General features: G+C 41.0%; 1 protein-coding gene across 1 annotated transcript in view; it reads left to right on the plus strand.

The window, feature by feature from the left end:
• Positions 1-22387, plus strand: part of TET2 (tet methylcytosine dioxygenase 2) — a 98429-nt gene that overhangs the window by 51086 nt on the left and 24956 nt on the right. Inside the window, exons 2-3 of the mRNA XM_054990261.1 lie at positions 13514-16892; positions 19031-19121. Of these exons, the coding sequence (XP_054846236.1) occupies positions 13559-16892; positions 19031-19121 (3425 nt within the window). The 5' untranslated portion in view covers positions 13514-13558. The remainder of the gene's footprint in view (positions 1-13513; positions 16893-19030; positions 19122-22387) is intronic.

A 22387-nucleotide genomic window follows, 5' to 3' on the forward strand; every position in this document is an offset into this window, starting at 1 on the left:
AACAAAGTCAGACATACTGCTTTCAAAGCTTTGAAAAATATTTTAAAAGGAAAGTGAGGTGGGGAGGGGAGTATTGAAGTCCCCCATGGAACTGTTTAAAAATCTCAGCTCTGAGCCTTAGTTGGTGAAGACCAGAACTTGTTACCGGAGGTGAAATGCAGTCTGCCAATTTTGTACTTCTTTCATTCAGGTGCAGGGCATGTGTGGGATTTTACCCCTGGCTTTTCATGTAACGTGCCCTCAAAGGGGACAGCTGAACAAAGAGGCACTGTGCTTTGAATGGAAATGGAGTAAGTGACATAAACTTTGCATCCTTAAGTATTTTCAGGATGAAATCCTGAGAGGAGTGGGAAGAATAGAAGAAATGCTGGGCCATCAATATATTGTTATATTCTCTGCAGTTTCTGTACAACTGTTCCTGGTTTAAGACCATGCTTCTGAATAGTTTTCCTGTTGAGTGTTGTTATGCTTGGTATGCCACTGTGACAGTGTTTCCATAAAAAGACTAGGCACCTGTCTTTCCCCAGCGTGTATTCTTGAATGTACTCTAAGCAACTGCCTTATATCTTCCAATTTTGTTTTCACTTTGCCAACTTTTTTTTAAAAGGTGGTGAGAGAGAGAAAACAAATACGTATAAGAAACTCCAGGTGAATAAATATTTCTATGCCAGAAAATAAAAAGTTCTGTCACCTTAGCAACTAACTGATGCATGCATTTTAGTAAGTAGCAGTGCTTCGTTAGATGCATAACTGGATTGGGAATGGCAGAAACACATGAGCTGAGACATACCAGAGTATACTCCAAATTAGTCACAATGACATCACAAAATGCTATAATGTCCGTAAACATATAGAAAAAGGATACACTCTGCTTTTCTATTCAAGAATCTTCAGAATCATTGCTTAAAACCCTAGAAACTTTATGCTGATCTGAGTCTAAGGATTGATCTACATGCTGTGGACTTTTTTGCATAGCAGTGAATCAACATGGAGAACATAATTTTATAAGCTGCTTCCATCAACCTAGGTTTAGAGAAAGTATATCTGTAGGAGAAGCAGCAGCACATGCAACATATCAAGTTCTCTATGCATCTGAGAAGATCTATGTAAGCAGTGGTTTACTAAATGAAAATTCCTACAGTAAATTCAAATGTGGAGGAGGGTACTTTGATATGTAGCGTGTACAAATGACTCTGAATTAGAGTCTAGTCAATGGTGGAAGTCTTGCCCAAAGTGCATACAGATGAGTACAAGTCCTGGAAAAGTGAGTGTAAATTGACAATAAGGTGGGTGACTAGAGAACATGTGGCTCATATTGTTAAAAACATAAAGATGTCATTCAGAAGTAGGAAATCAGCCATGGAAGTAGTGTTGCCATTAAACAACAAAGCAATGAAGGGATTGCTGATGGAAAATGGGATGTAGAGGAACTAAATTTATTGTTCATATTGGTTTTCATTGTGTAAAATGGAGAGGAGGGCACTCACCCACCCTAGAACCACTGTTTTCAGGAAGAGAGCCTGAGAAACTGAGACAAACAGAGGTGCCAACTCCTTGACAAATTAAAAACTAACAATTCACCGAGTCCAGATGGCATACACACAAGGATTTTTAGGAAACTCAGAGGTGAAATCGTTGTCCTAACTTGCAACTTCAGAAGATTGAAAGGTAGCACATGCAACGCCACTGTTTTAAAAAGTTCCAGGAAATTTATAGACTGCTTAGTCTGACATCTGTTCTGAGTAAATTGATGAAAACTGTTGTTACGGAATACTGATATTAAGCATGTAGAAAAAATAAGTCCTACTGAGGAAGAATCAGCATGGATTCTGCAAAGAGAAATCCGCACTAACCTTTTGGAATTCTCTGAGAAGTTTAACCAGAGTGATCTGGTAGGCATTACATCCTAAAACTTTCAAAAAGCTTTTTGGCTATGTCCTTCATCAAAGACTCTTATATAAACTTTGCAGTCAACAAATAAGAAGGTTCTCTTGCATAGGAGAAACTAGTTAAGCAGCATAAAGCAGAGAAGATAAACGAATAGAGTTTTCTCAGCGGAGGGAAGTAAATGGGATTCTACCATATTGAGACCAGTGCAGTTTATAAATGATCTGAATAATCAGCAAAGAACAAGGTAGGCAAATTTTCAGAAAACGCCAAGTTATTCAGGCTTTCCACATCTAAATTGTTTAGATTTGTAGGAAGGAATACTTAAAGGATGTTTCTAAATTTGCGGGGGGGGGGGTAGGTGACAAGATAGCAAATGAAGTATGATGTAAGTAGGCATTAAATGATACACAATGGACTAAAAAAATTGCTGATGGGTATAAACCGGTAGTGATTGATTAGGGAAAAGATATTGGGATTATGCTGGGTAGCTTAAAAATGTCATGTTCATATGCAGCAGTGGTGAAAAAGGCAGATTATGTGGCAGAAATTATTAGGAAAGGAGAATTGAAGACAAGATTGTACCACAAAGCCCTTGTATAGATCTATAGTATTGGCCACATTTGGAATACTGGGTATGCTTCTGGTTGTTGTATCTCTGTAAGGATGTTTTAGCATTGAAAATGTGTAGAAGAGGCCAACAAAATGAAGGTCTAATGAGTTTTAAAGAAAAGATGACAATGAGTGAATGGGAATGTATAGAATGCAGGCTAATAAAACCATGTATGGAAAGGAGAAAGGATAGAAGGTTTTCTCCTTCTCCTGCAATACCAGAATTTACAAGCACCCAATAAAGTTGATGAACAAAGGGCAGTACTTCTTCACTCAAAGAATAATTAACTTTTGTACATCAACACCGCAAGAGGTAGTGATGGTTATTTGTGTAAATGGCTTTAAAAGGGTATTAGACAAATTCATGGAGTATAAGCATTTGTTAGTCCTGACTCCTGACTAGAGAGGGGCACAAACAGCATTACAAATGGAAAAAAGCCCATAAACAGCCTGTTTGGCTGTTCGCGAACAAGCTGTTTGTGAGGCCCCATTCTAAACGAACAGGCGGTTGTTGCAAGCCCTGTTCATTGCTGTTCATCAAGCCAGACAGTCTGGCACCCGCAAACTATTCCCATGGCAACTCAGGCAGGGATTGTCTGAACTCTGTCTAAACTCCTGCTGTTGCCCTGGAAACCCCAATCTAAGCCCAATTTATCTTAATAGGCAGGCCTTCCTTCCAAGTGTGGACTGGAGCTCCAAATTTGTTACAAGAGGAAAAGGGGGTAGGGGGGCTCCCAGCTGTGGCTTTCAAGGAGAGACAACTTCTGTTAGAGAGACATGATGAGTGCATTGGAGCTTGAATTTTCTTTGTGTGTGGTGGGATAGGGATCTACCCCTTCAGGTTCCAGGGTTGCTGCCAGGCTCTGGGGCCAAGCTATTATTATTAGTACCTTTCCTGCTGCCTGCTCAGGTGGGGTTTCTGGGAGTGGTGCGGTAGGGATCTACCCCTTCAAGTTCCAGGGCTGCTGCCAGGCTCTGGGCCAAGCTATTATTTATTATTGGTACCTTTCCTGCTGCCTGCTCAGGTAGGGTTTCTGGGAGTGGTGCAGTAGGGATCTTGATGGCTGGAGGAGAGCCTGCTGGCCCCCACAAACGACGAACATCGAACATGTTTGTGACAGGATCATGTTAGTCAGTGTTCGTTGTTCGTGGATGGCAACGAACAATGAACACCATGTTCAGTTTTTTTTCTGTTCGTGCCCATGTCTAGTCGTGACAACTAAATCAAACTTTCAGCTTCAGAAGCAGTAAACCAATGAATACCACTAGTAGGATATGGGGTAACAAGAAAGAGATGCTTTGGCTTTCCCTGCCTATAGGACCTCTGGGGACAGAAAGGTAACGTTAGGTAGCCATAGGCATTTTGCAAGCCAATTCAAGTGGAGGCCCAGTTTGAAAGAGTCTCTACACAACTTTTTATATAACTTTATACAGCAGTGTTTAAATGCATTGTAAGCCACCCCATTGATCAAATACTGAATGGAAGCAGGGCATATAAATAAACTAAACTAACTTAGTATCAGTCTGGTTTTGTTTGCTTTTCAGCCTTCCTGCATAAAATCAGCTTCCTGTCTTTGGCATTCTAGCAAGGGAAGATAATGTCCCAGAATATTCAGTGTATTATTTATACATCTAATTCTTCAGTTGTCAAATGCTTCAGAGATAAAAGCATAAAAAGAGAACAAAGCAAACTAGCAACTTTTGAAAGGAAAGAAAAAAAAATATGCGTACCATTGTAGACATTGCCACAGTAATGGACGGAAAATTGAAAAGAATGAAGAGTTTTGTGGACTGAGCAAGATATTGCAGTAAGAATTAAAGCCAGGAGCTAAAAGATAGTTTGGTAATGGCATAAGAATGCCTAATGAAACAGAACTGTGACAAATTTTTAAAGGATCATCACAAGGTAAGAGACTTCTGGAATAGTCAAGGTTTAGATGTATGGATGATTCTGGAAATTATTTTAAAATGGTTGGCTCACTTACATCTTTGAAAACAACATGCCTTTAAATTTAAAAAATGTCCCTGCGGGACCAAGAGCCTTCATGGCATCTAATATGTCAACTTGGTAATCTTTGCTTACTGTCCTTGCTGCTTAGAGTTGCAGAACCCTCCCAAATGAAGGCATGCAGGCTTCTGTGCTTTAAGTAACAAGGGCAAAGGTAATCATATATATATATCTGCCTCCTGAGTCTTTCTGCTCAGCCTTGATGCTGGTCCTCTTTCATAGAAAGAACCCACCAAGAAGGCTGATCCAACCCCTTTTCGGCAGTATGCAGCATCTTCCCTGTTTTGACCAGACAAGACTCCACCACCCACAGCCATGTGGTTGCTGTCAGCTGACTGAAGAAATTTCAGTCCTGACACACTTAGAAGCCATTTGCAGAGGGCTGTGAAGTCATTAACCTCTTAAGTCACATAGTTTTTCTTAGAACTATTCCTCTCATTGCACGATCCCAGAGCACTTGTATTCAGGAAAGTGTTTTTATTCATAACACACAGAGCAATACACAGAGCAACATCAAAGAGAACCAACAGCTCACAAATAAACTTTAAAAAGTAAAAGATACTTCTACGTTTTCTGGTGGGTCTACATTGCTTTTGCTTTTCTGTGTTGGTTCTGAAACTTGGAAAGATACTACAGTAGAGTCTTTATACCTTAATAATACATAAGGGAAATGGATGGAATTCTCCCAGGAATATCAGATTTCTACCCATCTTCATAGGTCAAAGCTTATTTTTTCAAAGGGATTCTAGAGATGGAGAAGATTAACCATGTGCATGTCATTCTTGGGGGCTGAACCAATTTCAGATGCTAATTTAGGCTCAGTCAGTGTTGACTATAATCCTACAGTCAGGTGTCCTGACAGGCCTTCCTTTTGAAGATAAATTTCACTTGATATGGAAAATATTCTGCCAAATAAGATTTAAGAGTTTAAACTTAAAGAATGTATCACAGAAGAAGTAGCTGTAGGCCATTATGATAAAGGAAAGGTAAATGTTATCGGCATGGGAGGATCGTTTACAATGACCAAATCTCTCAAAACAAATGTTTTCCAGAATAAAAGAAACGGTAAATTCTGGGAAAGTCCATATTTATCAGGGCTGAAACTTGTGCAGACATACTTTAAAAGCTGGATACGTGATTCTGTCAATTGACAGTTACGAAGGACAGGGTGGTTTTATAGAGAGCTATCTTGTATCCAAGGCAATGAATAAAAAATAGCTTTTCCATCACACCCTCTGATGACTTGTTGCAGCTGGTCTCTTGAAAAACAGTGCAATCCTGGGCAGTGTCATACCCTGTGTCCATCAACTTCAGTGGAGTTAGAAAGGTGCCACTCTGTTCAGGAGTGTAATGCACTTGCTAGGGATTTACGCTTACATGCTAGTCTCCATCCCTCTACTGCACCTAGCTCCAGATTACAATACAAATATATATGATACAATAAATGCTGTTCTCTGAAGTTTTAATGTTGTCTTGGGTCTGCTTAACACTGTAATGGATAGAAATGTGTCCCTGATATTAGTACACCACTTAGGGCCTATTTTGTATCTGAAGAGTGCATTCAAGATAGACATCTTTCAGGGCATGCTTTTGTTCTCCGTATACATGCAACTGCAAAAGATTTTTCAGATTAAAGTTACTGAGCAAAAACAGTATCCGGGTACTGAAATTAAGGTGGAGTTATGAGCAGAATTAAGGTGGAGTCATGGTCAACGTAAAATGGTAAAGGTCACCAGAGAGAATTTGGCAGGACCATCTAATCTTTTGCAAAGCCCTTGAATAATAGTTTGTAAAAACAACGAGAGAATGAGATTGTTTTGTAATCTTCACAATGTGGAACTCTTGAGGGCATTCTAAGAAGAAACAGTTGTCCCTGTTTGAAAAGCAGTAGCAGCAACATATGCCTAATTTGCTGTTTATAGTTTGGGCCCCATATGAGAAAAGTAATATATCAGCATTTCCACGTGCCATGAAGTGTCAGTTGGTGTGGGTGGAATTACTTAAAATGCATATTGGACATATAAGATCCTCATCCATTTGCACGCTAATGTGCTGTTCTCAGTCATGCATCATGACATCTTCAAAGAGGCCAGTCATAATTATGATGGATTAGACTGCAGAGTTGGTCCGAGATGCAATAATTGTTTCACAGATGCTACTGATGTGCCTTGAATTCCTAATAAATCACGGTTGGGGGAAGGGGATGGATGGATTGCTGATAAGTGACTTAGCTCAAGCACAGTTCCTGAGAGGGATGGAAATCTTTATCCTCTGCTTGAGCCAAGTGAGTTGCTTTGGAAAGAGCACAATTATTCCAGCACAAAAGGGAATGGGAGATAATAGTGCAGTAAACGCTTTATTATCAAGCACTCATTATGGGGAATGGGAGTTGCCAGTGTACTGGATGTGCCAGATACTTAAGCGTATTGCACTGTTCCACAACCTGTCTGAAGGAAATGGCAGCAAGCCAACCCCACACCCTTGGGGACATCGTAGTGACAGCCCCCAGGTCCAGCAGGACCCTTGCCCTTCCCCCTGAGCCATGGACCTGTCCTACGAAGCTAGGGTGCCAAGGACCTCTCCAGCAGAGCTGGCTTCCAACAACTTGAGACAGGCTGAGTGGGAAGGAGAATGCGAGCTGGCAGCATCAGCTGTCAAGAAGCCCAGCAACAGCCAGCGGCATCATGCTGGCTGGCTGGAGAGACAGGAGCAGGGGACATGCACACCCAAGAACACAGAGGTATGATGGATGGGGTGGAAGGAGCTTTCCTTCTGGGCAGCACCAGTGAACTGAACGTTCTGGATATGCAAGTGCCAATTAACAAAGTTTTTTACAGTACTTTATAAAATGGCAACTGCGCATTCACATGTATTTTCTGTGGTGGGTTCCACCTATGGAAAGCTTGCCCCAGGTCAGGAAGCCCCACATATCTGTCATATCTCAGAATATGCAAAACAGAAATGTTCAGGAGGGCATTTTTATAAAGGGATTAGAACTATTGTATGGTGGAACAGCTCAGGATAAACACTGCAATAAACTACCTGTGGTAGTGGGAGATTCACCTTGGCTTTTACTGCATTTGTCTTTTACCTTTGTAACCTGCTTTCTGCATTATAGCAGGGCATGCCTTAAACTTTTTTTACATTGTTTTCTATTTCTGTAATCCTAATATTAACACATTGTTTATTGAATGTTTTGTGTTGTTTGATCAAATTTGTTTTATATTTTGTAACCCTCCTTAAGGTGAGCTATGAAATAAATAAAATAAAGAGCACCAGCAACTGCACTGAACCAAGTTTTATTGAGGTTAAAAATATACCAAACTGTTTCCCAAGTATGTTCAGCACCAGCAGGTATGCTCCCTGCATTTCACAGTAAATGCATGTCAGGTTGCATCATGGCCAGTTTGAAGTAGGTTGCACAATGCTGTGTATGACCCAAGTGAAATGTATTAGAATATATTGTCGAAGGCTTTCATGGCCAGAGAACGATGGTTGTTGTGGATTTTCCAGGCTGTATAGCCGTGGTCTTGGCATTGTAGTTCCTGACGTTTTGCCAGCAGCTGTGACTGGCATCTTCAGAGGTGTAGCACCAAAAGACAGAGATCTCTCAGTGTCACCAGTGTCAGACAGAGATCTCTGTCTTTTGGTGCTACACCTCTGAAGATGCCGGTCACAGCTGCTGGCAAAACGTCAGGAACTACAATGCCAAGACCATGGCTATACAGCCCAGAAAATCCACAACAACCATGTATTAGAATAGCTGACTTCTATAATGCTGTTGAGGGACCTGTTCCTCATATAGTGAACTAATATCCATTCATGCTAATTCTACCCCTTCAAGAATGGAAGAGGGCTTTTGATAGTAGATCAGTGGATATATGATGGATGTTTGGCTTACATGGTAATCTGATTGCCTGGGGTAAAGGCTGTAGGCTTTGTGTGCTGTCAAGAGTGAGTGCTAGATAGTGTCAGGGAGGTATAGCTATTGTGGTCCATGGCAGCACCAACAGTGTTTGGAAATGCTGTAGTGAGGTTTTCATTTTTCCTTGTTTAGGCATCAGTTGGTGATGTCAATGTCAAAGTTGGCTGACTTAAATCTGTTTTTGCAATGAAATCATATTCTTAGTAGTCCATCAAAATATGAGTGCCATCGTTGAATAGTTTTTAATTATTTCCTGATCCATAAATAATTATGAATTCCTTCTTTGGTATCAAGTACATCGAGTTTTATATTTGGATTTATAATCCAACCTGATATCCAAACTAGTGCAGCTGCTTGATGATACAATTTAATATTTGGTACCACTAATCCTCCTCGGGTTTTTTCATCTTGTAATATTTTGAATTTTATTCTTGGTTTCTTCCCATTCCATACAAAATCATTTATCCTTTTCTGCCATTTTTAAAAGATCATCTCATCTATATGGATTGGTAACATTTGGAACAGGACGTTCAGTTTTGGTAATATATTCATTTTAACAGCAGAGATTCTTCCTTGCCTCAAAATAGCCAGTTTTCCCCATCTTTGCAGATCTTTGTTAATGCTTGTCCAAACTTTTTGGTAGCTATCTTTATACAAGTTGTCATTTTGTCCCGTTACATTTATTCCAAAATATTTGACTGGTTTTCTGTTGACAGCATAATCTTTTATTTTTTTTAAATCTTCGTGTTGTGTTCTGGTTGCTGCTAGTAACATTATCTTAGTCTTCTTTTTGATCAATTTATATCTAGAATATAATCCAAATCTGAATATTTGTGCCATTATGTATTGCAGAGAAATGCTTGGTTTTGTCACTGATATAACAACCTCATCCACGTAACTTTTCACTTTGTATTCTTTGCCTTCTTTTATTCTGACAATTCTAGTGTTGCCTAATTTTTTTTCCATAATTTTTTCAAAAAGGCATCAGTAAAACAAATATAACTATGACATGCAAGGTGTATTAGTTTCTTAAAATCTCTTCTGATCTTCTGTTGGACACTTCTTCAAGAGAATAGCCACTCATGTAATAATCCTTTATTGTATTGATTATCTTGTTTTGTTTCTTTCATTTTCTAAACTGAGACAAATATGTGTTAGGATGAAGTGTGGCCAATAACACTTATAATCGGATGGACTTGGAGTTGCCAGCACAGCGCTCACAAATAATGGAGCTTTCGGGGGGGGGGGGGGTCCTGTACATTGTGACATCACTGCTAGTGAAAAACTGGAAGTGATGTCATAGTTACACCACAACACTCTAGGAATTACTCAAATCTCTATGAGGCATTCCTAGAGCATTACAATGTGGCTGCTTCATTTCCTTTTTTTGCTAGAGTTCAAAATACATTTGATACGTTCCTCCTTTCCACGTCCCTCTTTCCTTGGAGGAAAGTCACACAATATTCCCTTATCAAAGGGAATAGAATGGTTATGTTCTAACTTTATTGTTGTTTTGTAGTCTATTACTATTTTTACATACAACAATGCTTGTGACTAATGAAAAACTATAACACATGACTAACATAATATCAGATGAGATTGCCATAAGTCCTTCCATATTAATTTAATATTCAGTTCATAAATTATTACTTACAGATGAAAGATAATGATATGTTAATACGTTTAGTAATTACAGCCTTTAAAAAAGTTGATTAATTTTCAGTAACTTCAGAACTGGGTGTGGTTTAGAAGGTTATAGAATCAGATTGCTCAACCCAGTCCTTTTTCTTGAAGCTCTTAAAAGCTGCTACCAACTTATCCTCAGCTTCTCTCCCTTTCTGGCTGTGGAGACAAGCAAGATTTTGAGAGAACAGTTAGCACAACACTTCTACTCTGAAGGAAACATGTTTACTTCTCAATAAGAGCAGCATGAAGGAAAGGGAAAACAGGCTTTGACAAGTTGTTTCCAAACATAAATCCAGTGAAAGGCATACAAATAACATGATGTGTCAATATGAAACAATTTATGGTATCCTTTATCAGAGCAGAAGGGAAGATGCCTCTATGGGAAATGTTATTGTCTTAAAAGAAAACAAGGAAACAGGAAAAGAGCATCTGGTGTCAGCTGACAAGTTTTTGTTGTTTTTGTTGAGTTTGTGATGGAAATAAAAAAAGCTTTGTAGGTCAGGTGTTACCATGTGTGATACTCATGTACACAAAATGCTGTTCATAACAAAAAGAAGTTCCCAGACATACGTCTTCCCTAAAAATGACAACATATGCTGAGTTGAAAAGAAATGAATTATTAGGTTGCTGCCACACCCAAGTGTTCCAACATGGACTTGATGCCAATATGTGCTTGCAACATCAAGGATCACGTGAATATTATCTTGTTTTGTAGATGTGTGTGTGAGAGAGAGAGAATGGTTAGTGCATTAATAAGTAAGAGAAGAGATTATCCTCAAATATATTTAGATTATCCTAACAATCTGATACTTTGGAAGTGAGGGCTTAAAACTGCCTAGATATGCTGCTCCCTTGGACCTTTGCAACGAATTAATCTTTTCTGTAGTGAAAAATTCAAGCATACTCCTATGTCCTTTAAGCCATAACCCCAGATCTTGAGGCAGGTGAGGAGAGAAGGACAATGATCATTCACTGAAAAGTAAAAGTGTCCTGCACTGTCACACAGTGACTTGCCATTACTGATTAAAAGAGACTAAGATGAGTGGGACTGGGCACTCATTTTTCTCCAGTTCCTCCTGTTGGCTTTCCTCCAGGAGCTGGTATAAAAGCTGCCCTGTGATCTTTTCAGTATTAAATGGAGCCAGACTCTTTTTACACAGTCGGCTTTATTTTTAAAGAACGTTGGAAATTTATTTATTTATTTAATTTTAAACAAGCCAAAGTCATTAAAACAAGCCACTAAAAAACAAGCCAAAGGCGTTAAAAATAACCTAGAATTTAAACACAGCATAATCCACACATGGAACAGTCTAAAATTGTGTAGATATAACAATCCCCAACCCAGAAGCAGACCACAAAGTAGCAAAAAGAGATAAAAGTCAGAGAGAGAGAGAGGACATGGTGTATTTCTAAAAGAACCTTTGCCCCCGCCCCCATTGCTGTGGGCCTACCTGGAAGAGACCACATGCTTAAGTAAGCAGTAGCACCTACATTCTATGAAACTGTACTTTATTTTGAAATCAATAACAGTGCTTTGATATTTCACCAAATGATGAGGAATATGCAAATATAAATGCATGGTTTGGAAATGAAGGTGTCAGTTGCAGATGGAAGAAGGTCCTTTGAATCCATCCCACTGAAAAATATAAGCTTTAATCCCCCTTTCCCCTAATATGGGAAGAACCTGCAGATGTACAATTCTGTGCAGGCTGCCTTCTTGATATGCAGAAGTTGGGGACAGGGCTAGCATGCCAAATCCTATCTTCCTTAATCAAACAGAGTTGATGATAATTATTATGGTTTATCATCTAGCATTGAGATTCACAGGCAACTAAGGGTGGACGTGCTCAGTCGAACTGAATGCTCAGGATCTCCCTTGACCCTGAGACTTCATCAGAAGACATTAAAACGTTTTTAAAATGAAGTTTTTGGTTCTAGTATGTTTCTATTCTAGCTAGTGTTCCCTTTGTTCATATTCATACATTTTATTTAATACACATCTGTTGTTCCTAATTTTGAAGGTCTGTTTTTGTTCTTATGTATGTAACTCATAAAGTGTGTCATTACTTCAGGATCCTCAAAAGGGCATCCTTGCTGAAACATAATGGGTTACACTAGCTTGATTTCACTTAAAGTCACTCAGTTCTCCTGCTTATTACAGTTCCTTTTGTCCATGCAGGTCCCATTATCCCAACATAGCTTTTGGGGGGGGGGGCAGTCAAAGGGGCAGTCACCTCCAGAAAACCTGGCTGGAACCAACCTTATAATATACAATTCTAGTCAGATTGATTAAACACTGATTGATCACAGTTTTAAAAATAATTGACAGTCCTAAAATTTAATTTATTCCTTTTATGGGCAAGCTTAATGCTTAATGAATGTAGTGTATGTTCTACAAGCATCAGTAATGTTAAATACGAGTCACTGTCATAGAAACATGGAAGTCTCCTGGTTCAGTTCCTGGCATCTCAGATTAAATGCTTTTCAGTAGCAGATGCTGTGAAAAGATTTTTTCCTGCTTGTCAAAGTAGACAATAAGGAGTTGGATGGACCAGCATTCTTAGTATAAAACGACTATTAATTGTAGACATATATAGGTAGGATCCAGCCAGCTTTTGAGCAATCTCAATCAATCCTGGGCCATTTCCACACAGCCTTGCACCTGGAAGATTGCGCGAAACTCATGCCATAAAAGCGTCTTCCTAGTGTGATTTCCCGGCATGATCCCGTTTAATGGCCCTTTTTCTGACATCATCGGGCCATTAAAGGGGATTGTGTCGGTAGATCATGCTAGGAAGATGCTTCATGCCGTGAGTTTGCACGATCTCCCAGGGCATGTGTGAAAACGGCTCTGATTGTAGCCACCAACCGACATGACTTTTTACATACAGATCCTGTGGTCTCCAGCACATTATTTTTTGTGGTGAAAAGGGGACTGCATCCTCCCTTTTTCGCCAGTAGAAAAGCTGGTTGGATCCATCCTATTCACCTCCATCTGGTTCACAAACTATGGAATAGAATTGAAGATTGAGTATAAATGTTTGCTTCTTTCCACTGTAATGTATAATGCAGTTCTTTCTCTAGTAAGGGGAAGTCTGCTATAACTTGATATGCCACATGTAGAAATTGGGAGACTGATAGTGTAAACCTAAGCAAAGATACACCAATATAAGACCACTGACTTCAATGGACAGAGAAGAGTTAATACTACTTAGAATTGCAGTTTACTGGGAACATTTTCCTAGGAGTAAGCACAACTGAACAGACTGGGGTGGAGTTGCTTGGGATGGCACTGATAGATACATAAGTACTGTGTAAGTGTTGGTGCACAGTTTCTTTGTTTTGGTGTGTATCAAATAAACTTGGATTTCCCCCTCCCTCATTTTCTCTTTCAGATACAATAAAAGGGCAACCTTGTGGATGGCCCCAGAATAGACCAGATGGAACAGGATAGAACCAGCCATGTTGAAGAGAGTAGTTTGAGTCCATTTCTAATACCACATCCTTCTCATGTTTGTCAGGCAGAACCGTTGTCAGTGAAGCTGCAGAATGGAAACCCGTTAGCAGAGAAGACCCACAACGAAGTCAATGGTGACCACACATGGCTGCATTTCAAGGCCAACTTTGGAATAAAGCATACCGCAAAAGGGAGTGCAAATAATCGAATAAGCCCTGACCTTCTACAGGAAAGGAGAGATTGTACCAGGTATATGCAAAATGGTGGGATAAAACGCACTTTCAGTGAGCCTTCTCTGTATGTACTTCACCAGAACAAGAAACTGAAACAAGACGAAGAAGAAAAAGAGACCTTATTAGACAAGATCAATCAACCAGATGTTTCTAATTCATGCAGAGAGAATGACTTGGCAGGTTTTGCAGAAGAAAAAAATGCAGCTTCAGTTCTTACACAGTCTTCAAGATACAACTGTGGTGCTTCAGAAACTTTTCATGTTCCCCAGATTCAGAACGAACTGGAGAGTGAAAATATTAATTGCCACAATGGGGACACTGTCTTATTATATAAGAACAAGGCAATGCCAATGCCTAATGGTGCTATAGTTTCTGCCTCTTCTATGGAAAGCATGCACGGTGAACTTCTGGAGAAAACACTGTCTCAGTATAATCCAGATCATGTTTCCATTGCAATGCAGAACACAACGTCTCTCAGAAATGCCATAAATACTTGGACAACGAATGAGTTGGCCTGTGGGACACCACATTCATCCCATACCTCAGGGCCGATCAGCTCCCCACAGACCTCAAACTCTGAGCTGCCTCAGGTGCTAACTGCTTTGGCTACTGAGGTCCACTGTACAGAAAACTCCAATAAACCATCCATGTTGCCAGCATATTTCACATTTCAGAACTCAGAACTACAGTTACCGCAACAAAATTCTGCAGATGTACATCAGTCCACGTGTGAGGATACTGATGTCCCAGGAAACATGGATCAAGTACCCAGTCAGAATTTCTCATTACCCAATCAAGAGTTCTCATTAAATCCCAATAATGATCTGGAAGTTCCAAACCAGAGCTCAGAGAGATTGCCTGAGCCGGCAGGAGAAAATGATGCTTTGTTCCAGCAACGCTCCATGGTCAAGAAAGATTCGTTCAGTCCAGCTCCTGTGGCAGCTTCATCCCCAGCTTCAGAAATGAGAAATATTCTGTCCATTGGGGTTACAGATGGGCATAATTCTTATGATGCCCGAGGTGAAGAAATTCATTTGAGAGAAAAGAAGGTAGAGCAGCAACAGCAAGGAAAGCTCTCAACCCAAATTCCTGGCCTTCTCCAGAAAGCACTTAGTTCTCAACAGAGTCTCCAACAAGAGGTTCAAGTTTCACAACAGATGGGCAGTGAGACGGATCTGGCACTCATGGCGATGACGTCAGAGATCAGGCAACAATACCCAGAAGAAATGAAACCAAACTTGGAGCCTCAAGTTCAAAACTCAGGAATATTAGGGAACAGGAAAGAGATGCAACAACATTATCAGCATACCTTGGGCCAAATTAATCAGGAGACCCTGGCTGACAATGAAAAAGGTTTGGGGAAAGATCAGCTGCTGCTGCCACACCCTCGTTTGGAACCTCCGTGGGCCGTAATGGTGCCTTCTCAGTTTCGCCCCAGCAAGTCTCCCCACAAATCAAATGAGGTGCTTTTGAGGACAATGCTCCAGTCAAATTCAAATGAGCGGACACATCCAAAGCAGTATTCCGGAAGCCCCGATATCTCCAAAGGGGTTTCGGGACCATCTTGCTACCAGAACGTTAGGCAGTTTGAACAGATGTCTGCACTGTACAAAAGTGAGGGGACACAACTGCCACCTCACCTTACAGCTGACCAGCAAATGCAGTTTCAAAAGCACTCACCGCAGCCTACCAAAGGAGACCCTCTGTTAAAATCTCATGAACAGCAACAAACTGCGAAGCCCTTTCACTTTCAGGCTCCAGCAGAATGCTGCACGGAACAGTCTTTGGAGGCACCGTTAAAGCCACAGCACTTACGTTCTTCACCAATGGAGAATGAACAATCCCTACAGTCACATATTCTGCAGCAAATGCTCCAGACACAGCCAACACGATTGCCACAGAGCACGCAACTCACTTTGAACCCACAGCAGCACACAGTTCAAATGAAGAGCAGAGAAGTCCACCAGACCTTTCACCATTCCAACAACAACCAAGAGCAGCAACTGGGAGGGACTCCTTTGAGTCAGCTTAAATTAGAAGAGTGCTTTGAAACAGCAAACAATTATTTCCCAGTACAAAACTCTCAGACCAGACCAGACCGAGTATCAAGTATGAACAATGAAGATTCCCTTTATAATCACACTTTTAAAGCAAATACCGTTATGACGCATTCCTACCCAAACAACATGCACTTAGTTTCTGAGAAAAAGGAACCTGCTATGAACTCTGAGCTCTTTGCCAATAACTTAACACATGATGTGCAGCATATGCAATATTATCCAAATAGCATGACCTCCAAACAAAATTTGTCCCAGTGCTTTCAAGAACAAAAGCCGCAGTCACCCCAAACTTCCGCTGTACAGTTACCCTTCCAGCAGGCCCAGGGATATCCTAGTTTGAATGCCAACATGTGTAGCCAGCAACAAAGGTACCCGCCATATAGTCAGCAAGCTCCTTCCCACACATTTGATCCGAGAGGGGGCCATCTTCCATCTCAGCCGCACAGAGATTTTCAAAAGCATGCTGCTCTTAGATGGCACATCTTGAACAAACAAGAACAACAAGTCAATCAAAACAAATCCGAGATGTGTGCCAGCATGGGGAACAAATCTATCAAAATGGAAGCGAGCTCCAAGTCTAATGTCTGCCTGCGTCCATCAGCTGTGGAAAACAAAATGTGGAAGAAAACAATTAAACAAGAGGTTCAGCATTTTGGCTGTGAGAACGTGCAACAAAAAAGTATCATTGAAACAATGGAGCAGCAGCTGAAGCAGATTCAGGTCAAAACGCTCTTTGATCACAAGTCGCTTACTATCAAATCCCCTAAACATGTGAAGGTTGAAACTGCAGGTCCCATCACTATTCTGTCAAGAAACTCCACTGCTGCAGATTTCAACAGCCACACAGCCTCTTTCGATCAACAGGCAATTCATTATAATGAAAAAACACCAACCAAAAGAACTGCTGGGACAGCTCTCAATCATTTTTTAGAGTCCCCTTCCAAGTTACTGGATACCCCTGTGAAAAACTTATTAGATACACCTGTCAAAACCCAGTATGATTTCCCATCATGTAGCTGTGTTGGTGAGTAAGTTCCATGCTTAGGAGAAATACATTCAGTTCTGTTACTGTGCAACTTACAAGTGCTAACCAATTCTCCTTCCCATGGTATCATTTCCAAACTTTCCAGATGTCTTTTAATAAGGAAGCTCCATTTCTTTGAGCTTGTATTCAAACTGTACCTTCTGGGGAAGAAATCTCAACCTGGTAGGAATCTCAAGCTCTCACATTCCCTCCCCGCCCATAGCCCCTTGACTGTTTAGAGAAAATCACGAGAGAAAGGTGCTGTGCCACATTTATGGAATCTTCCTGACCTCACGATCCGTCCTCCTTTCTTGAGTGGTAATGGATTGATGGGCCAGGAACTTCCTGTAGTCATATATTGACAGTAACACATCTGTTGGATTGTTTACTTTCTCAGCATAGTATAGGGGGAGATGGAACAAGGGAAAGGTGCCTGTGCATTTAAGTATCTTGTGTGCATGGTTTCTCCCCAGAAGTTACCATTGGAACAAGGCTAGGAATGCAAAGCCAAAATCACAAAAAACTAAACAAGAAATCAATAATAATAACAACATTTGATTTATATACCGACCTTCAGGATGACTTAACACCCACTCAGAGTGGGTTTACAAAGTATGCTATTATTATCCCCACAACAATCACCCTGTGAGGTGGGTGGGGCTGAAAGAGCTCCTAGAAGCTCTGACTGACCCAAGGTCACCCAGCTGGCTTCAAGTGGAGGAGTGGGGACCCAAACCCGGTTCTGCAGATTAGAGTCCCACGCACTGGCTCTCAAATCTGTGGTGTGGGGTGGTGATTTAAAGCACTAAAAGGATATGTGGATAGGGGGCTCTGAAGATTCTCTCTTTCCCTCTGCAGCCCTTTCTGAATCACTTTCTCCCTGACAGGCTACTTGGAATATCAAAGCCAGGCCGGCCAGGGGGGGGGCATGGTGCTCCAGGGACTGGACTGCAGAGGTGAGACCTGCAAGCACAAGGCACTTTAGTTGCAGCATCATCTCATATCTTTTAAAGATATTTGGTGGGCAGGCTGACACAAGACCCCCTCCAACTTGGACCTGGGCAATCATCATTACACACATCCAAATCATGTGTGCAAGTGCATGATAGCAATCAAACTATTCACAAACCTCACAAGCTTCTGTCCTGGCTTTCAGAAGCAATTCTCCATGAGGGACTTTTATTTTTCAACAAATTATTTAAATGTATGCCTCTGAACTAGGTTTAGCCTTTCAAAGGGAAAAAAGTAATCTTATGATACATGCCTACTCTATAGGATTGCCAGGTGCCCACCAGGTGGGAATTAACAACTCCTCTCATCAAAGTTACCCACCTCTAGCATTACCACCTGCCTCTCATGCCCCAAATGGAGCTCCAGCCAAGAATCCCCGTTCTCCCAAGAAGTAAGGCCAGAAGCAGAATTGGGGAGCACCCAGACATCACCCTGATCTCACGCACACCATTTATTTTATTTTCTGTATACCTGTATTCAGGGCTTTTTTTCTGGGAAAAGAGGTGGTGGAACTCAGTGGGGTTGCCCTCAGAGAAAATGGTCACATGGGTGGTGGCCCTGCCCCCTGATCTCCAGACAGAGGGGAGTTTAGATTGCCCTCCACGGCGGCGCAGAGGGCAATCTAAACTCCCCTCTGTCTGGAGATCAGGGGGCGGGGCCACCACCCATGAGACCATTTTCAAGAGGTTCCGGAACTCCGTTCCCCCGCGTTCATGCTGAAAAAAAGCCCTGCCTGTATTTTAAACTGTTTTAATCCACTTTGGAGGCCAGTTTTGGAGGGGAAATGTCTAAAATGTAATAGTCAAATAAATAATGGTCTTATTTCTTATGCAGTTGGCTTGAACTGTAACATTTCTTATCTCAGAGTGAAACTATAACCACATGCACTCTCACTCACAAAAATCATCAGTGTGCATGAATTACCTGCTAAGCACCAAGCAAAGAGTCTTCCAGGATGACTTAGTTCTATATGTGATCTATATTTTGGAACATTACAAGTCTTCTTGAGATCCAAAGTAGTCTGAATTAGATGTATAAGCCAAACATGAGCTTTGCCATGTAACTTCTAAAGAAATCCTTGAAGTCTAAATATTAACTTTTTTTGTTTCAATCTTGTTTTTAAACAGAGCAGATTATTGAAAAAGATGAAGGTCCTTTCTATACCCATCTAGGAGCTGGTCCTAATGTGGCTGCTATTAGAGAAATAATGGAAGAACGGTAATGAACACTAAGGCATACAGCAAATGAAAGTTTATCCATTTCTGCATGTTAGAATTTTTTCCAGTCTTTGCACATAAAGAACACCAAATAGCAAACCCAAGTAATTACTGGTAGGCTGACTATTACAGCCCTGCCAACACTGGGCACTGTGCTATTCACCGGAGAGTCACAATATTTGACAGTTTTGCTGGCTTGCTGTCATAAAGCTGCCCACTCTCAGGCAGATGCCAGCAAATCCAAACAGGAACAAGCATTCACCAGCCTGCCAAGCAAGAGGGTTGGCAGTGACTCTAAAAACCGGCAATGACCTAGTATTCCCAGTGGGGTCCTGCATGCCAAAGTACATAAGGGAGACAGGAAAAGGCAGCTAAAAAAAATAGGATTCACCTTGTTTATATTAGTAATCTAGTGAAGTCTGTTTTATTTTCAATGGAAATAAATGATCAGCTTCAGCTTTGAAAATTAGTAAGTAGTCATGCTATTTTACAGAACATTAGTCAGATGTGCAAAGGTGAGATTTTATTTAGTTTTGTGCTATAAGCATTCTCCACAGTGGCAGGCAAACAAATGTCACATGCAAATATGATTTCATCATATAGGATATACACGGTCTATTGGAATTAGGTGCGTTCTGGAACTCTGGAGTCTCAGTACTCCTGCCACACCAACTTTTCCATGCAATGCGACCAGTGCATTTGAGGGCCTGCACAAATCACATATACACTGTTCTGTTGTAAGTCACTCCGTGTTTTCCCATTCAGGCTATGAATGAGTGAAAACAATTCAAGATGCCTTCAGAAACAATTAGAGATGTTATCATTGGGAAAATGGGAGAACACTGGAAAGACCTATTAAAATCAGAAAAATTCAGAAAAAAGAAACCCAACCTCCCCTTTAGGACTTTTTCAGTTTTTCTGATGAAAAACTCAGGAAACTTGGGGAAGCACCAAAAAAGTTCTATGATTTTTTTTTCTTTGAAATGAGTGGAAAGCTTTCCAAGATAAAGTTTCACTCATTCAAAACGTATAGCTGGAAAATCTGATGATTTTTTTTAGTTTTTCAAATGGAAATTTGGAGAATGGGGGAAAAAATCCTATGAAACATTTGTTGCTTCCTTTTGGAATGGATGGAATGCTTTTTAATACGTTTCCCTTAGCATGTGTACCATGAAAAAGTCTTAGGAGTTTAAAACAAATTCTGATGGAAAAATACAGCAGTTTTGAGAGCACTAGAAAAACCTCCTATGATTCCCCCCCCCCCCCGCCTTTTGGAATGAGGAAAATATTTTAAGACAAGATTTTACTCAGAATACTTTTCATTCCATGGGGTTTTAATATAAAATTTTGAAAATTTCCTCTCACACTTAGCAACATAGTGACCTACGTCCCAAGGACATATATTAGGCTTAATTCAGCTATAACAGGAAACCATGGATGTCACTGTGGAACCAGCCCTTGTTGGTTCTCACCTTTGTACTCTCATTCTTCCCCTTACATGCCAAAATAAGGCATGTGTGCTTATATACTGCTCTTCTAGACAGATTAGAACCCACACAGAGCTGATGTGCAGAGTCCATGTTATTATTATCCTCACAGTACAATTGGGGAGCTGGGGCTGAAAGGAGTGGCTTACCCAAGGCCACCTGCTGAGTTCATGGCAATAGAGGATTCAAATCAACAGAGTGCTGATTCACAGCCCAACCCTTCATGGGGAATTGTGGTTGCCAGTTAATCAAATATACTGGATACTTCCTGGAGGAATCTGCCCTGAATTAAATTCCACCACACTGGAGATGCTATGACAACAGCCTAAGGTTGCCGTTCCCCAGGTGACAGCTGGGGATCCCCCATTCCCACCCTCTGCCCCCTGCCACCACTCACCTGGCCAGCAGGGGGAAAGGCTGGGGAACTGGCCTCCCAGGTGCGCTCCCAGGGTGGCATGATGATGTTACTCACAAGAGTGACACAGTGAAAAGCTCTCACGTGAAGAAAACAGAACAGGTGAGTGCCAGGAAAGGAGACCTGACAACCCTACAAAAGTCCCATGCCTGGTGGAACCTTTTCCTCCCTCCCCCCCTCAGCCATGAAACCCTCCTGTGCAGCAGGCAAAGAAGCAGGCCAGCTGCCCAGAGGCCTTGAAGCCCTCAGGCAAAACTGGTTCCTGATAACTCAAGACAGGCTGAGTGGGAAAGAGAAACCCAAGAAGAACCTCAGCTGTCAAAGGCCCAGCAGTAGCCAAAGGCATCAAGCTGGCTGGCTGTAAAGGCAGGACTGGAGTATATTCACCAAAAGACAGAGGTGTGGTAGCTGAGGGGGAAGAGCTTGCCCTCCCCTCTTGGCAATGTCCATTAACTGAGTATTCTGCCTAATCAAGTACCAGATAACAAAACTTTTACTATAGTTATTCTTGAGTTTGTACCTGCGGTTTGGCCTTGTACCACTGGTCAGGGCACAAACCATTGTCTGGAAGCTTAGCTTCCAAGGTAAGCACATACCATGGTTGGCTGGTTAGGTATAATGGCAAACTGGAAATAACTAACCTGTCTATCACTGCTCATGAGGATAAGTGTGAATATACAAGCCCCAAAATATTCAGGGACTATTAATGCAGTATGATTTGCTGTTATGGCTGAATCACACCTAAGTAGCACATAGTCCATGTTCATTCCCAGTCTGTCCCAAGCTAGCTAACAGGTGTAATGAACCTGTCATCTAAAAGTATCCCATATTTCACCAACAGAAATAAAACCCAAAGAGGTATCAAAGAACAGTTTCAAGTTCCTTTTCCACCCCCATCATCTTCTGATGGTGATGATGACTGTCATACTGTCATTTCAGGAAGATTTATAATTTGTTTCTTAAAGGGCAATGAGAAAAAGCTGAAATCAGCAACTCATCCCTCTTCGAACTTTTTAACTGTGTTGTGCCATCATCTAATATTGCAATAAGGAGGGAGGGATTTAAGGCAGCAGTGACAGTACAGAAAGGAGATTAAAAAGCTAATAACTCTCAAAAGAACGTCTTTGTTGCACCACTGAATTAGCCACCTGATTTTGCATTTGTCTGTGAGTTCTTGACTGATTTTATGTCTGATTTTTGTTGTTATATGCTGCCTTGAAAATAAAATTTTAAATAAGCATAAACTCCATAAAAATAAGATGTTGTTGAGCCTATTAAAAAGTAAAGGTAGTCCCCTGTGAAAGCACCGAGTCATTACTGACCCATGGGGGGACGTCGCATCACAATGTTTTCTTGGCAGACTTT

This window comes from Eublepharis macularius, chromosome 10, assembly GCF_028583425.1.
Source record: "Eublepharis macularius isolate TG4126 chromosome 10, MPM_Emac_v1.0, whole genome shotgun sequence".
Lineage (NCBI taxonomy): Eukaryota > Metazoa > Chordata > Lepidosauria > Squamata > Eublepharidae > Eublepharis > Eublepharis macularius.